Source organism: Rattus norvegicus, chromosome 3 (genome assembly GCF_036323735.1).
Source record: "Rattus norvegicus strain BN/NHsdMcwi chromosome 3, GRCr8, whole genome shotgun sequence".
Taxonomy (NCBI): domain Eukaryota; kingdom Metazoa; phylum Chordata; class Mammalia; order Rodentia; family Muridae; genus Rattus; species Rattus norvegicus.
The window spans coordinates 120,088,709-120,104,107 of NC_086021.1; the positions used below are offsets into that span (position 1 = coordinate 120,088,709).

The 15,399-nt window shown below is 41.6% G+C and overlaps 1 protein-coding gene across 14 annotated transcripts in view; it reads right to left on the bottom strand.

Moving 5' to 3' along the window:
* The window catches only part of Ryr3 (ryanodine receptor 3), a 547,337-nt gene that overhangs the window by 202,580 nt on the left and 329,358 nt on the right, over positions 1-15,399 (bottom strand). For all 14 annotated transcript variants that reach the window (XR_010064867.1, XR_010064868.1, XM_063284953.1 and 11 more), the window contains 5 exons: positions 9,683-9,891; positions 7,864-8,039; positions 6,556-6,592; positions 5,060-5,223; positions 2,311-2,476 (listed from right to left, as the gene is read on the bottom strand). Coding sequence is in view for 12 of the 14 variants with exons in the window: in XM_063284953.1 (XP_063141023.1) it covers positions 2,311-2,476; positions 5,060-5,223; positions 6,556-6,592; positions 7,864-8,039; positions 9,683-9,891 (752 nt within the window). In the remaining 2 variants the exon portion in view is untranslated. The remainder of the gene's footprint in view (positions 1-2,310; positions 2,477-5,059; positions 5,224-6,555; positions 6,593-7,863; positions 8,040-9,682; positions 9,892-15,399) is intronic.

Here is a 15,399-nt window from a genome sequence, read left to right on the forward strand (position 1 = left end):
AGAGGATTTTCGAATGCACGACACCATTGAATGGGAAGCCTGGAAACAGTGTTGAAGAGAATCTTTCTCTCATTATCTGGATCCCTTCTGAATTGAAGGCCAGTGTATACATATTGCTGGCCTGTTTCTCTTGAGATAATTGAAAAATGAAAATGGCTATAGCTGTGCATAACAGTGACCAGCTGACAGGGACGAAACACATGGCTGGACATGCTTCTGTCTCAGCAGAATTAGGAAGGACTAATTGAGCAGGACCTCCTAAGGACCCTCAGCAGAGCTCTACCACTCTGCCACCCAGCAAAGTTCTTCGGGATTGGAACACTGAGCAGCAGAAGAGTATGAATGTACTGAGTGAGGGAGGTGCTCCAGGAACACCTTGCTCAGTGACGGCAGTGGTCCAGCCTGATGTTGCATAGGAATGACCACGCGGGATGTGATGAAGTAGCAGAAGTGCCCTTCTTTTGGCTGTAGTACTTTAGCCTCATGATCTCTTTTCTGAGACAGGCAAGTCACTGCTCCTGCGAATGGCATCTTGCTTTCTTGCTTATTCCTTAATGTTTGCAGAACTCCAAAGTCCAAAGTTATTAGATGCTCCCGAACTCTCTGCGGCTCAGGAGGGACCCTGCAGTCCAGCCCGTTTCGGAAGTTAATGGGAAAACACTAATGGATTCTGAAGGACAGCAGTAATGTACGTAAAAGCTTCTCAAGGGATATGGGCCGAGGGAAGCATCATAGTCAGAAAATACCAGAGGAGTACTTTACTTTCTTCCCCAGAGCCTGGCTTCACAAATGCCTCTTTCTGGAAGTGGCTAGGCCATCGGCTGCCAGGCAAGCTTGCCAAGTGTTGAATGTGTTCCTCATAGGAGGAAGTTCTCAGTGTGCCATTCACTGCGGGGACTGCTAGAGAGACAGGTAAGCCTCTCTGTCAGTGAGCTGCTTCTGACATGTAGACAAAGTTAGGTCCACCTATCATTTTTGGTGAGTGAATCTTTCGGAACCGGAAGGACTGCTGTGTTTGCTATACACTTTAGCCCATCTCTCCAAGCAGAAACAAGACAGATGTTTGCCTACAGGCCTTACAATCTAAAGACTGTGACCTGGGGCTGACCAGGGCTTTAATCTATTATGTAACCACAGGGTACTGTATATCTGGTGTGGTTCTCTAAGCTGCTGACCCTAAGAGACTACAATTAGCTTTCTTAATTACTGCACATCATTCATGCTCAGAGAACTTCCATAGCTCCTTATTTTCTATGTATACCTCCCTCCCTCCCTCTCCAAATGCAACCCTTGTTACCAATCATATAGGCCATTGTCATTCTATCTGCTTACCCACTGTAGCTCCCTAGAATACCACTCTTCTCATGTTCTCAAACGCAAGATTTTTCTCTAATGAAACTTTCCTGATTGCTCTTCACGGGAGAAAGATCTTCTTGTAATTGGTTTAGCAAATTCTTCCTATACATACACATGACTCACTGTCCTGTGCTTAGTAGTGCTGGGATTTCTTGGGAAGGTAATCCCTCAACACAACACTTCCTACATAGACTTTATGGGTCTCTGGGCTCGAGCGTACTACAGGTTAAGGTCAACAAAGCAATTTCCCGTTTCAGTAACCTGAGAAATGCTTGGTTAGACAGGTTTCTTCTTGAAGTATTCTCAGATTTTAGTGAACTAAATGTTTATCATGATTTTAAGAAAAGTAGAAGGCATGACATTTTTCCAGGTTCAAGTGGCTTTCAAGAAGAACACATATGACATGGTGGTTAATGATAGGTGTGTAATTGAAGGTTTTCCTAGGGAATTTCATTAAAGTTTACAGTTTGTGAAATAGGAAAACATGTGACTTACAAAACAGATGTGAAGGGATCACATTGGGTATCCATTGGGAGCATAAATAACCTCCCAGTGACTGGAACACATAGTTTCTATTTTGAGTAAATAAGTGTCTTCAAGTGACAAGTATTTCTGTCACTTTAAATCTTTAATTTTCCATCTTATCTATCACAGACAACATAAAGGCAGCAGAGAAATACTTTTAGAATACACGAATAATCTTTCAGAACTCAATAAGGAAAAACTGCTGTCTCCTCTTAAAAGAAGACCAGTGTATAGAAGTCATTCGATACATAAACTTATTTTCTCTCTGTATAAAATACAATCACCTATATTTGCTAATCTAATAGCCAGTAGTCTGCATGGGCTCACGAGTGGGATTGGGGAGGATGATGAGAGTGGAAAAGAATTAAGAACATAACCATAAATCCCAAGCCCAAGGTCCAAAGTAACAGCCCCAGAAGCCACACCTACCTGGTAGCAGGTGCCAAGTTCCTTCCCATTCGCAGAGAAGGACAACATGCCCATTGCCAGATCTAGAAGGCAGCCAATCTCCAGGTCCACATTGCTCCGGCTTGATCTCTGGGAACTGGCTACAATGTCCCCACCCCAGACCATATAGCAGTTGCTACGTTTCACACTGATAACCAGAGAAAAGAGAGGAGTTATAGAATATGGTTTCCATGGTTTGTAATCACAACTCACTTGTAAAATGCCTCAGAACCCTCTCTGTGAAATTTTACCATTATCCCTACACAATTGTTTTCTTGAATGAAAACTAAATTTACTCAGCTTCAACTAAATTTACTCAGGCATGAGCCATTGTGTGTGGGGATGTGGCAGTATGGCCGCCTCCTTCCAACGAACTCAGTATTCAGATTGCTATTTCTCAACTCATTAGCAATTCAATCTTCTGATACTGAGGAGAGTAATACTCCCGTTTTAGGGACAGGAAATCAAAGCACAGCAAAGAGACTACCTCAGGCAAATCTACAGAGGAGTTTGGTATGAGATGCAAAATCAGTAATCTGGGTTCAGCATCCCTGCCTGGCCTTAGGATCACAGGCCATAAAGTGCTTGACAACTTGGCCCATATTCTTTAGAATGGCAACTAGGATCCAGATAGACTGTTTGTCTCTGATGGCCTCCCAGCTCCCTGAACTGCACTACACTGTACTTCCTACTCTCAAGAAGTCTGCTGACCTCACGACTAAATAGCCAAGTAACCACATAGGTTCCTCTCTCACTAGCTGTCTACCAATTCCCAGAGTGCAGAACCCCATGTGCTCTTCTATTTAAAGGCACACGGTGATGACCAAAAGCCTTCAAAAGTTCCCAGGCCAAATTTCTTATTCTTTTCATTTTTGCAATGGTGGGAATCAAGCCCAGAATCCTATGCAGAGCAGGGAAGGGCTCTACCACTGGGCTGCACTCCGAGCTATCATTTTTTTAATTGCAGGATTTTATACCTAGAGTGAGCTTTTGAGGAGATAGGCTACAGACAGTGTAGTGTGGTGGTGTCGAAGCAGTCAGTTCTGCCCCTTTCCAGCTCACCTATGGTCCAGCTGAAGGACCTGGGTCTTTGAAGTGATGTGATGGGGCCTTTGTTAGGTTAAAGAACAATTGATTCTCTACTTGATTCAAGAGAAACCCCTTCGAACACACAGACTTATCTGATAGCTTGGCCTGACTTCTCACTGTGGCTCAGCTATATCAGCCAGCAGTGTGAAGGAACCCAGACCATGCATTCAGCACTGCGTGGTGGACAGTTCCTTGAACCGAGAAGGGCATTTACTTCTCTAAACTAATCTTTAGAAAACCTAGGCTGAATTAAGATATTCTGTTTCCTTCTGTTTGTAGAAATCTGCTACTTTCTCTTGTGAGTGGAAATCCCCTTTATGAGTACACACCCCTTTCCTTTCATTTCTTACGATCGGGACAATGATGGGGCTGTTTTCTCGGGATGAGTGCCCTTAGGCAGAGACAGAGACCTCTGCAAATTGAGTCTTCCATTTATAGCCATGGATAGATTTCTATAAAGTTTGAACTCAAGCCATGCTATCCCTGCTTTATAAATTACAGAATTCAATTACTGATGTATTGAACTGTGTACTGTGAACTGGCAGGCTTTGTGTATATTTTAAAGACACCAAATTTAAAATGCCCTGAAACATGTAGAACTCAATTTTGTGTTTATTGCTTATTATGTCAGACAAAGGACTGCAAATTATTGAGCACCGAAGTGTGCCAGGTCTTGCTTTAAGTGCTGACAGTAAGAGTTAATATTTATCAAGCCTTTGAGATAAGTCACTGTCTTAAGCATTCTTTTACAAATTAACTCATTTACTTCTTATAGCACTCAGGGATTTGAATACTTATTTTCATTTTATATATAAGGGAATCAAAGTTCAAGCTCACATGGCTAGAAAGTGACTGAAAATTAATTCCCAGCCTAGTCAGTATCTAAACTTGAGTTCAGAGCCTGTTCTCTTATCCATCTGCCTACAGGGGTGACATGATTCTTCCATGGCTCACAGGTTTTGATGAGCCCTCCTGTATAAAAAGTCCTGACTTTGTAGGGTGTAAAGGTTTCCCTGAGAAGAAATCTACCACATCTCGGTACAGCGCTACACAGGGAGATGATGTTCCAAACCCAGAGGAGGGGAAGTAGGCAGATGATGTGACATAGGTTTTAAGATCATGTTTGGGACACATCTGGGTAGCGGTGCCAATGGATAGTGTCAGACCTAGGTGGACCTGGTTCTTGTTCATGGTTTCTCACATCTCTTTATATCCTTTCTGCTTTGAGATATCATAAACTCTTGGGACAAGGGGCTCTGATTTGTTAGTTGCTGTGTGCTACTGATCATCTGTTTAATTTCCTCCGAACTGGCTTCTCTTAGGTACATGGATACTTTTTCTGTCTTGTTCTGATGTTGTAGTAACTGGTGCCCGCCTCAAAATCATGGAACCAAATGGGGAGAGGGCTTCCTGACTCCAACTACTTACCTTTCTCTCCCATCCCTAGGTTGTGAATTCTGTATGTGCTGAGATGAGCCTCTGCCTGTACAAACACTCCCTTCCCCTGTCATGGGGATCCCAATTTCCTTAATGATTTTTAAACGGTTAAGTTCCTACTCACCATTTAAGGTGGGCTGGGATACTTCCTTTATTGGGGTGTGGGGTGGGGTGTAAATAAGTGCTGGAAGCGCGACCCCCTTACCTTTCATGAACCCGGCCCCTTTCATCTCCCAGGGTGACAGTCACGGTGCAGTTTTTATTCAGGTCAAACTTTTCACTGTATAAATGGTAGTCTGGAGTCACCCATCCAACCCAGACACATGATGGGTCCTGCCCAGCAAAAATGCGGATAGCATAGTAGCATTGCTGTGGAGGGGACAACAGAGTGCATGAGTAGTGTCTGTCTGGGGAACAGAGCTGAGAGATAAAATTATTTGGTAGCACACGTGTCTCATTTTTGTAAAGAAGCACACATCAAGAGTTTCTTTTTCTTTTTCTTTTCCTATAGGGTATTACTTTGTAGCTCAAGCTGGCTTTGAACATGGCAACCCTCCTTCCATGGCCTGTGTCACCATGCCTGGCTCAAGGAAAACACTGTTGAAGGTATACTGTGCTACACTCTAGATGTAGACCAAGGCTTTTTTTATGCAAAGTTTTGAGAAAGAAGCTGAAAAAGAAAACGCTTATGCCCAGCAGCCAACCCACTCTGTGCGACCTTTAGGCGAACAATAGACAGTAGTGAGGACGGCAGTTCTCAAAGAGGATCACACAGGTTGTGAAGCCTATCACCACGTTACAGTAATATCTACAGTGCCAAGGAAGATGGCAACTTCATTCCTTTCTTTATGACACCGACCACATTAACTATACTCTGTCAGATTTTCTTGACTGAGAGAAAACAAAATGATCGGTCAGGAAAAACTAGGCTTGAATCTTCGGCACAACTGATTATTATTGTGTGAACTTGGGTAAGTGTTTTGTCTTTTCTGTGCACAATATCATGTATCTCACAGGGTTGTGATTAAGTCAATTAAAGAGAGATTAAGTGGGGAAATATATATAAATGCTGACAATAGTGCCCACAGATAGCAGGCGAATAATTTGCTGTAGCAAGAATCTTTGTTTTGGTGCTGTTTAGTTTACAAACTCAAGGGTTACTTTATAGACAGAGAGGCATGTGCTTCTCCCATAGATGCCAGGCACTAAGGAAGAATGAAAGGAGGAGATTAGGAAGCATTTTTTCTGTCTATTGTCACTGTGGAAAGGAACCTGAAGCAGCTTCTATCCTCCGGCTGGCTTCCTGCTCCTTCTTTGATTGCTTTCAAGATTGCTACTGGCACCAAACAGAGACACCAGGGAACAACTCATAGAAGTTGACACAAAAGTGCAAACAAAAGGGTTTAATTGGGACTCTTCCAAGTCATGTTTCTTTCAATCACTAAGGCAGTGATGGGTCCCTGGTGGCAAATGGGCGACAAGGACACATGATACCCAATTAGGAGCTCCAGGTTGAGCTCTGTTTTCATTCCCTTATTTGAGAAACACCATACAAATGTTCTGGAAGCATCCAAATGTATATTATGAAACAGAGTAATTGACAATTAAAGAAGATCTCTAGACAAATCTTTGCTGTATGGGGCATATTACCAGGCAGAGCAAATCAAATAATTAAAGCCATAATTGAACACATTTACTTACTGTTGTTGTGTGAGAGAGTATTTCTTGCATCTGTTTCCTAGAGGGGGATAATCCATGTTTTAGTTATTCAGTTGTATAGAGAATCCCACAGTCCTGACAGGCAATTGATCTACCTTTAACGATCAAGGCAGGTTTAGGAGACTGGCTGTTTTCTATACACAAGTGACTCTAATTGGTCTGGGGAGTTGCTCATTTGTTAGCTGCTGCCATAGGCAGTACTATGAGTTCCAGCATCCCCCTGCTACAGATTGTAAGTTAATGTGGAGAAGGAAGGAGGGGTTGTAACAACACAGGTAGAGATGCCTCTGAATGGGTTACAATGCTCCCTCAAGCAGCTGTGCTTATTCAAAACCTTGATGGATAGTGAATTGTTACAAGAGATTTGGACAAGACAGATTAGACAGTAGGCACACAGCAGTGATTAAAAATAGACATCAAAGGGAAAAGAGCAAGGAATCTATTTCTTATCAGGAAGGAAAAAAAATCACATTACTCAAGAGCCACACAGAAGCAAGGCTGGGAAATGCCCATTACTATGCAAAGATGGCAATTGGCCTCCAGAAATTTTTCCTTTCACAAAGAAGCAGGCTTCTTGTTTCCAAACTACAAGAAGTATAAACACAAAGAGGTCCTAGCTCCGAGATTCCAAGGAGAGCAGAAACTTCTTCTCTAGATGTTACTCTGTTGAGCTGCATGGGCTTCTTTGCAGTGTACCTCCATATCTACATGACCTTACATGCACTTGTATGCATATACAAATACTCATTTCTCTGTGTGTGCATGTGTGCACATTTATGGAACTGCAAATGTGTGCACGCATGCAAGGGTACATGGATGTATGGATGCACATGAGTGCATAGGAGCACATGCACATGTGTGTATAGGTAGGAGCATATTCACATGTATGTAAATGACTATGGAGGTCAGAGATCCACCTCCTGGGCAGTTCCTCAGCCTCCATCTATTTGTTCAGGGAGAGGCTTCCTGGCCAATGAGCACCCAAGACTTGTTTCTGACCCTCTAGCACTGGGAGTAAAGGTATATGCTATCATAGCTTTCTTCAAACAAACAACCAAACAAAAACAAAACAATAAAAAACCCCTACAAGTTTTAATGTTTTCACAGCAAATACTTTACAGACAGAATTTTCTTACCAATCATCTACATCCCCATTTCTTTGCTTGACTAAAAGAACAGAGGTCACCTTAAATTGACTTCTCGTGGTTAAAAAAAAATAAGCAGAAAGACAACCTAAAAGTAGATACAGTTGGTGTGTGTGAGAATTATAGGATTGTTCCATGCCCTCACCTTTTTTGGAAGGCTTCACTGTCTAGGCAGGGACTGTGGCTGAATGAAGAATGGCATTCAACGGGCATGCTCAGGCGGCAGTAGATCATGTTGGCATTGCTGTTCTGTGTGCCGAAGGTCTTGTGGGTCACCTTGAGGCATGGAGGACTGTCCATGGTGCCATCAATTCTCACAACCTGGGAACATCACCATGACTCCTTACCCTGACATAGAGGAAGTTGTGATCTTGACCCTGTCTCTGTCTTTCACTGACCTAATGTAGAACATGACATTCTTCAGACTACAAACACTACCAGCAACAAAGCAGACTATGATATTCATGATGTGGGCTTTGTGGCTAGAAAGCTTCAGCTCTGGAGAGAGGTATGGTTATCTGGGTAATACACTGTGGTGTCCACATAACGCTGGCCTTTAATCAGGGGGTAAATTCATGGAGGAAACTCTTTCCAAAAATTTCCTTTGTCAGTGGGCATCATGAGTAAATCTAACAGAAGGGAACCAGAAAGTCTCAAACTCAGGAAGAGACACAAACTCTCTCGGAGGGCACTTTGACCCCACAGATTTCCATCTGTGCTAGAGCCCTAGCCTTAGAGCAGAGGTGTCCCAAGCCTTCTCTAAATCCTGGGGCAATTCATAGCTCTGGGCCACAGGCATTATAGAAAGGAGTTCCTGAAATATTAATAACTACTTTGTCTGCCTCTTTCTCTCGTTCTCTGTTCTGTGGATTGAACTTGGGTCTTCATTTTTGCATGGTAAACAGTTTACCAACTGAGCTATTTCCCTACCCAAAAATAACTTAAAAAACTAATTATTTTATTTTTTACTTTCCAAATACTATCCCTGTCTCCCCTCCTGGTCCCCCTCCTAGAGCTCTTTACCTGCTTCTCCTCCCCTTTTCCTCTGAGAGGGTTCTCCCTGACTCACACCTTTCCCTTCTCTTGAGAGAACAGTTCTAATACTGGGTCCATGATTATTCTCACATTTGTGTATGTGGTCTGGACATTTTCCCTTATGTCTAGAATTTATTAATCTCTCAAAGGTGTGTTATGATACCTCCAAGATGTAAGGACCACACTTATAAATTAATTCAGCAGCCAGAGAAATAACATCTACCCAGGGATGTTGAGGCTCAGTGGAGGAGGAGCAATGAAGAGTTGCTGCTAGCCAGGTCCAGACCGTCTAAAGGGTTAGTTAGTGGGACTTAGAGACAGGTTGAAACAATCAATGGCTTGAACCCAAGTAACATTGCAATGGAGATGGTTCATTTGGAAGCATTCTTTTCTCCATGTGCATCATATGAAGACCATGGGAGGCCTCATCTAAACAGACCCAGAACCTAAATTTTGCTTTTTACAATCATTAGTTTTTGGGTTTTTTTTGTTTTGTTTTGCTTTTCTTAAATGTGGAAGTGCCATAATAAAATTTCACACTTCAACTTATACTAATGCCGAAAACAGCATTAATATAAACAAGGCCTCAAAGACAAGTTATGAGTGTAGAGGAATATTCATGTTAACTATTGTATATAATGTCAAGTAAAGGTATCAAACTTCATGAAGAAAATGTTTCTGGACACTGAAGTACTATGACAATGCCATTTTAGGAAGGTTGGCAAAGGATCCAGACTGGGATCTAGTCTGAAAAATTGTGTATAAGATTGTAGTCTCTCCCTGGATGTAAGGGTTCTGAAACTGTAGTATGAAGACCCAAGGCAGCCAGGGTAGGGACTTAGGTAAGCACTGCTTGTTGATGGAAGACTGTAGGAACTGGGTGCCTTGGCCTGCTTGCCCTGCTATGACCACCCACCGTATGATCTTACCTCTATGTGGGGATGATCCTTGGGCACATTCACAAATGTTGGGAGGCGCTTGCTAAACCACACAGCAACATCTCGGTTCATATTTACCGCAAAAGGCTCAAAGCCCTCCTGGAGTCCACACATGGTATAAAACTTGAAGGTACTGGCATCTGTCCCAAGATTCATGCGGCCAATCTGGGACAGCCCCAGAGAGCAAATGGGCACAAAACCTGTAGAATAAAGATTGTGGACTCAGTCCAGGGACACTATTGGGGGGAAGCTGTGGAGTTGTGGTTCCTGTTGGAATTGGGAATTCCAGGATGGGAAACAATCATTATCTGTCTTCTTGGCACAGCAAATCAACAATAGGAAGCATGATGTTTGACACAGTGCTGCCCTAGGTACATGGGAGAGATAAGTGAATATTGTTTAAACTGACTTCTGAAAAATATCATGCAGCTAAGAATATTAAGAAGGCATAGTAAAACAAATATGAAAAAGATCTATTATCTGTACTGTATTTAAATTACTTAAAAATCTTAGGGTCTATGATGATGGTTCAGCATTTAAAAGCATTAGATGCTTTCCAGATGACTAAGATTTGATTCTCAGCATCCATTTGGCAGTTCACAACTATCTAGTTCTAGGGTATCTAAAGTCTACTTCTAGCCTCTCTCAGCACCAGGCATGCAAACACTCATAGAAATTCATGCAAATGAAATGGCCATACTTGTAAAAAATAGAAAAAATACTGATACAAAATTATCTTAGGTCCTGGGAAATTTTAAGTACTACCCAAACAAAGTCAGTACACAGTACCTGTAGACTGACTTGGTGAACAGATTTTATAATAACAACAAAGATGTGGAGCCTGATAGGGCACACATACAGTATTAGCCCTTGGAAAGTAAGGCATGAGGATCCCGAGATCTAGACCAGTCTATCTACACAGCGAGTTCAAGCCCAGTCGAGACTACACAGTGAGACCCTGTCTATGTTTTTATCTTTTATTACAAGCAAAGCAAGTAAGCAAATAAATAAAACCTCAAGAAAATGGTCTACTATCTGAGATAATGAATATATTTGTTGAGTTCTGTTTGACCATGTGGAAGATACAGATGTGGCGTGATTTCCTGTCCCTGGAACAGAGCCAGCAGGGCATGGGTCCTAATGAGTATTGACAGTTGCTGAGTGAAAGGCTTGTTTGTATAAAAATATATGATTTTATTTTATGTTCCTCCTTTGGGAAATATTCTCCCTGTCAAGATTAGTGACTCCATAATAGAAGCAGCATGATTCCAGGAGGCAAGGGTACTGCAAAACAGTAAACACTGAGACCTTCAGGATAGCCATTAAGGCTGTGGGAAAGAACTCTGAAAACATGAGTTCAAAAATATATAATTTCAAAATATAAGGGTGCAATATGAATTATATGAGGGGTTTCATGAACCAAAAAAAAAAATAGAGACAGCTGCACTCTGAGCCAGTTTGTTAGAAAGATATAAAGGCTGGCAGATTCCTGAGTTCAAGGTCAGTCTGGGACAGAGCTAGTTTGGGGCCAGGCATGGTGGAAATGGTAATCTTAGGACACAATTCCACCCAGCTAGTTTATTGTCTCTGCTCAAAAAGGCAAGCAGATCTCTGAATTCATTTGCAATGTTAAAAATATGCTTGCTGTAGGAGCTGGGTTCATGCTATGCTGATTCTTGGAACAATCAAAAGGGAACCTGGGGTAAATAGTGAATTGATCTATAAATAAAAGACTGGGCTTTTGATCTGAAAGAGATGAGCTATCCAAAGAGTTTTTGGAAGTGCAAGAAAAAGCTATCTTAAGAGATAGCAGAACATAGGCCATCAGCTTGTAACCCACGATTTGACTTTGAGTTGTTCTTTTGCCACTCCCAGATAACATTTCCTTTGAACCCCTCTCTAAGCCCAGGGTAGTCCTTGGCATATGTTAATTTCTTGATTATTTTAAATTTTTAAATATTTTTATATATTCAAGGGCATTACATTGTATATCTTAAAAACACATACTGCATTTTTTTAAATGACAGTGTATTGTACTATTCTTATAGGGATAAACCGACTGTTTTATGAATAAAGATAAGACCTGGCCCATTGTAGAGAATCCATGCCTATACTGTAAACCTGGTTAAAAACACAGAACCCATGGCAGAACAGCTTTTAGGCTTAATGAATTAAATGGGTTTTGTTGTTCAGCCTCACTTATATAGTGTCAAGCTGTCTTCTAAATATTAGTGTTATACCTACAGAGAAATGTTACACTCATCTTTATTCAGAGAAGCTCTTTCCCACTGAATGTTAGTGAATGCTCAAAGTATTGAGCCCAAGTGATATAAGAGTGTTCAACCCTACCTAAGCAAGACGTTTATCATTTACCTGATTCTCTTCAAAACCATTCTGGAAGAGGCAGTGGAAAGAATGTAAGAACCAGAAGACAGTGAGTAGGACTGTGGAATGCCATCCTCTGGGCAAGACTTCGCCTTTGTAATAATGAACTCCTGGGTGGTTTGGATGTCTGTACTGGCTCTACACAAGAATAGGCCTATCAACAGTCAGGCATGGATGGAGGTGGGACTCAAGGGGCTTTGACTCTTACTAAGGAACTATTTGTTATTGATAAATTCAGCAACAGTGGTAATTGTGTCCTTATTGAAAGCCCCAGGAGCTCCAATAAATAGTTACAGTCTAACGGTTACACAGATGGCCCTGGTCATAAAAATCAATCCAAAAGTCAAGAATCGGGGCAAGGAACTCTTAGGGAATGAGAGGTCACTGACAAGGATGGGAGAGAGAAGAAAGGAAGGTGGTATGGGCTTGTAATCAGAATATACACACATACATGATGTCAAAAAGAACAGAATCTAATAATAAGAAAAGAATGACAACGCAAATTGTTAGACTATTCTGGGCCTCAGGCTACTAATCAGACAAATGAAAGATCAATGGTCCTTTTTGTTTTGAGAGTTGAGTTCTAGGATTACATTTCTGCTAATTTATAATCTCTCATCCTCCTGATCCACTGTCCTCCTTACCTAAGCAGGAATATGAGAGTCAAGCATATGCTCCCCCCCCCAAATATGCTACTCTGCCTTCATAACTACTGGTATCTCTCTGAGCTCACTTCTATGACCTGATCATATTTAAAAATTCAGAACAGACCAAAGCAGAAGTTCAAATAGTCTGCTTTTCTTGTTTGTGGGTTATTTATAAATCATAATTGTAGAGCAACAAATAAGGAAAGTAGGGAAAGCACTAATTATCTTGGATCTGGGAGGATGTGGGAGGCAGGCGGCTGGAAGACAGCTGAGGCTGCAGAGAGGGCCAGGAAGGGAAGGAACATCCCTGAGGCTGATGGTTCGTGCAAGCACTGAGGCTTCCCACAAAGAAAACTATTGACACTGCTAAGAGAAATGGTTTTACTATTAATATTTTTAGCATATGAAAGAATGGGTTCCATGATGACATTTTTATCCTTTCTGGGAAACAAAAGGGCAAGTTTGAGAGCATTATGTATAACAATAAGAGCTTTTTATATTGTTCTTATGTACCAGTGTCAAACTGCACTCTTTGTGGAATAAGTACTCATATAACAACTCAAGAACACCTAAGCCATGGTGTTCTTATTATATATGCCACTTTAGCCAGCTACACTATGGGGCCCACATGCCACAACATTTTTATGTAAATCCTAAGTCACCTAAGTGAAAACTAAGTCATCTGCATACTAGTTAAATGGTATTAGGAAATATGAACTTAGGATACAGATACATTTAATACATTCTTAAAACTAGAACACATTAATGTCTTTCTAGCAGAATGACAAAGTCTTCTGATGGCTGCCAAGCTTTGGGGCCACACCTCTGGCTCTGTCACTCCAGATCAGTCAACCAGAAGCTGCTCCAACAATGCTGTGTTTGCCACTTATAAATAAGTTACCTGGAAATCAGACTGAACAGTAGAGCAAAGATTACCAGAAAATGTTTCTAGTTCCCCAGTGGTCTAGAGAACTCTGATATATGTTGTAACAAGACTTCATGGAAGAAGAAGAATTACCCCACTCTTAAGGAGTTTATTGACAGGAGGACAAGGGATAGAATTTTTTTTTTTTTTGGTTCTTTTTTTCGGAGCTGGGGACTGAACCCAGGGCCTTGCGCTTCCTAGGTAAGCGCTCTACCACTGAGCTAAATCCCCAGCCCCAAGGGATAGAATTTAAGAGTGTTTTTGCTGTTAACCACCTCTATCCCAAGATAGCACTTCAGTTGCTCAACCCAGAAATGTGGAACCATGGTGCTGTTATCTTTGAGCCCAGATATTAAGTACTTCCAGCTTGACGTGATCAGAGAACAGGAAACCTTAAGAATCTCTCTCCTCTAAATTCTTCTTGAGCTGAGTGGTGAGCTGGGCAATCAATCTGTGGGAGTAAAATTCTGAGTAGGAAGCAGCAAAAAGATGACTTAGCCTTGGGACAGACCCACAGACAACTGAAGGTGGAAGAGGTTTTATTTGCATGGATCGCCCTTTCCTCTTAAGGAACTTGGGTTATTTATCATTAATAAGAGATAGTACTCAACTGAGGATAAAAGTGAAGACTTGAGGTACCAACAGACTTGACCAAGTTCCTGAGAAAGACTACCAGTGAGAACTGGTCCCATACCCCCTGAGTGACAATCCAACTGCTAGTCAATATGGTAGAGAGTAAATAGATGGTAGAGAGATGAATGCCCTGGGTTTAAATGGCAGTATGTCCTAGGGCAGGGGACATCATGTTACAGAGTGGAACAACCATCCCTGTGGGTTAGATCCCTCCCTTCCAGGGAGAGCCAAACACAGTGAAGAAATATAAAGGCAATAGAAGTCACAGATGCTAGAGCAATGGAGATTACGTGTTAGAGACTCCCTGGCAGTTAAGTGAGTACAGCTTTAAATGCTCAGTGATGCAATAGAAGAGAAGGTGAGGCTAAGGCTTGAATCAATCAAAAGCACACCCAGGAAGTCATAGAGGAAAGATAAATTTACACAAGGCACTTTCTTTTTGAGAAGCTGATTTGATAACTGGCCACCTGTACTCAACTCCCTCTCTATCCATCCAAGGGGCTCTAGTTAACCAACTTGCCATATTGGAACTTTTCAACTCGATACATGAATATTTCATTTAACTTTATAATTCTGCATGATAGATAAGGGAGAAGGTCAATAATAATGCAAAAACTACAGCAGCAAATATATGTCAGTTGTTTTTTGAAGGCCTGGCTTACTGCTGTGCAGATTTATCTCTTTGTGCCCATTATACAGATGAGGAAAACAGGACTTAGGAACTTAAGTAACTTGATTAATTTTACCAGGCACACTGCAGCATCAGTCTGTGGACAATGTGGCCTGAATAGAATTCAAGTGCAGGCATAAGAAGTGGGAACCAGGATAGCTATTTTCCAATTCTATTCTAAACTAATTTGTTTTGTAGCTGGATAGATCTTCCCTCTGCAGAGGCTGCTGAGTTGTGTAGTTCATCATTTAGTCTATTGAAGACACTTAGTCACTAGTCCTCTAGGGCACTTAGAGGAACAGGTCTACTTGTATACAGGGTTCCACATGACTCAGTGGAGTTGATCTGGATAATAGGACCCATTTGGCAAGGCCATGTGGCATTACCATTAGATTGTCACAAATTAGGACTGTCACTGTGCACATAAACCAACTATCCAATGACCTAA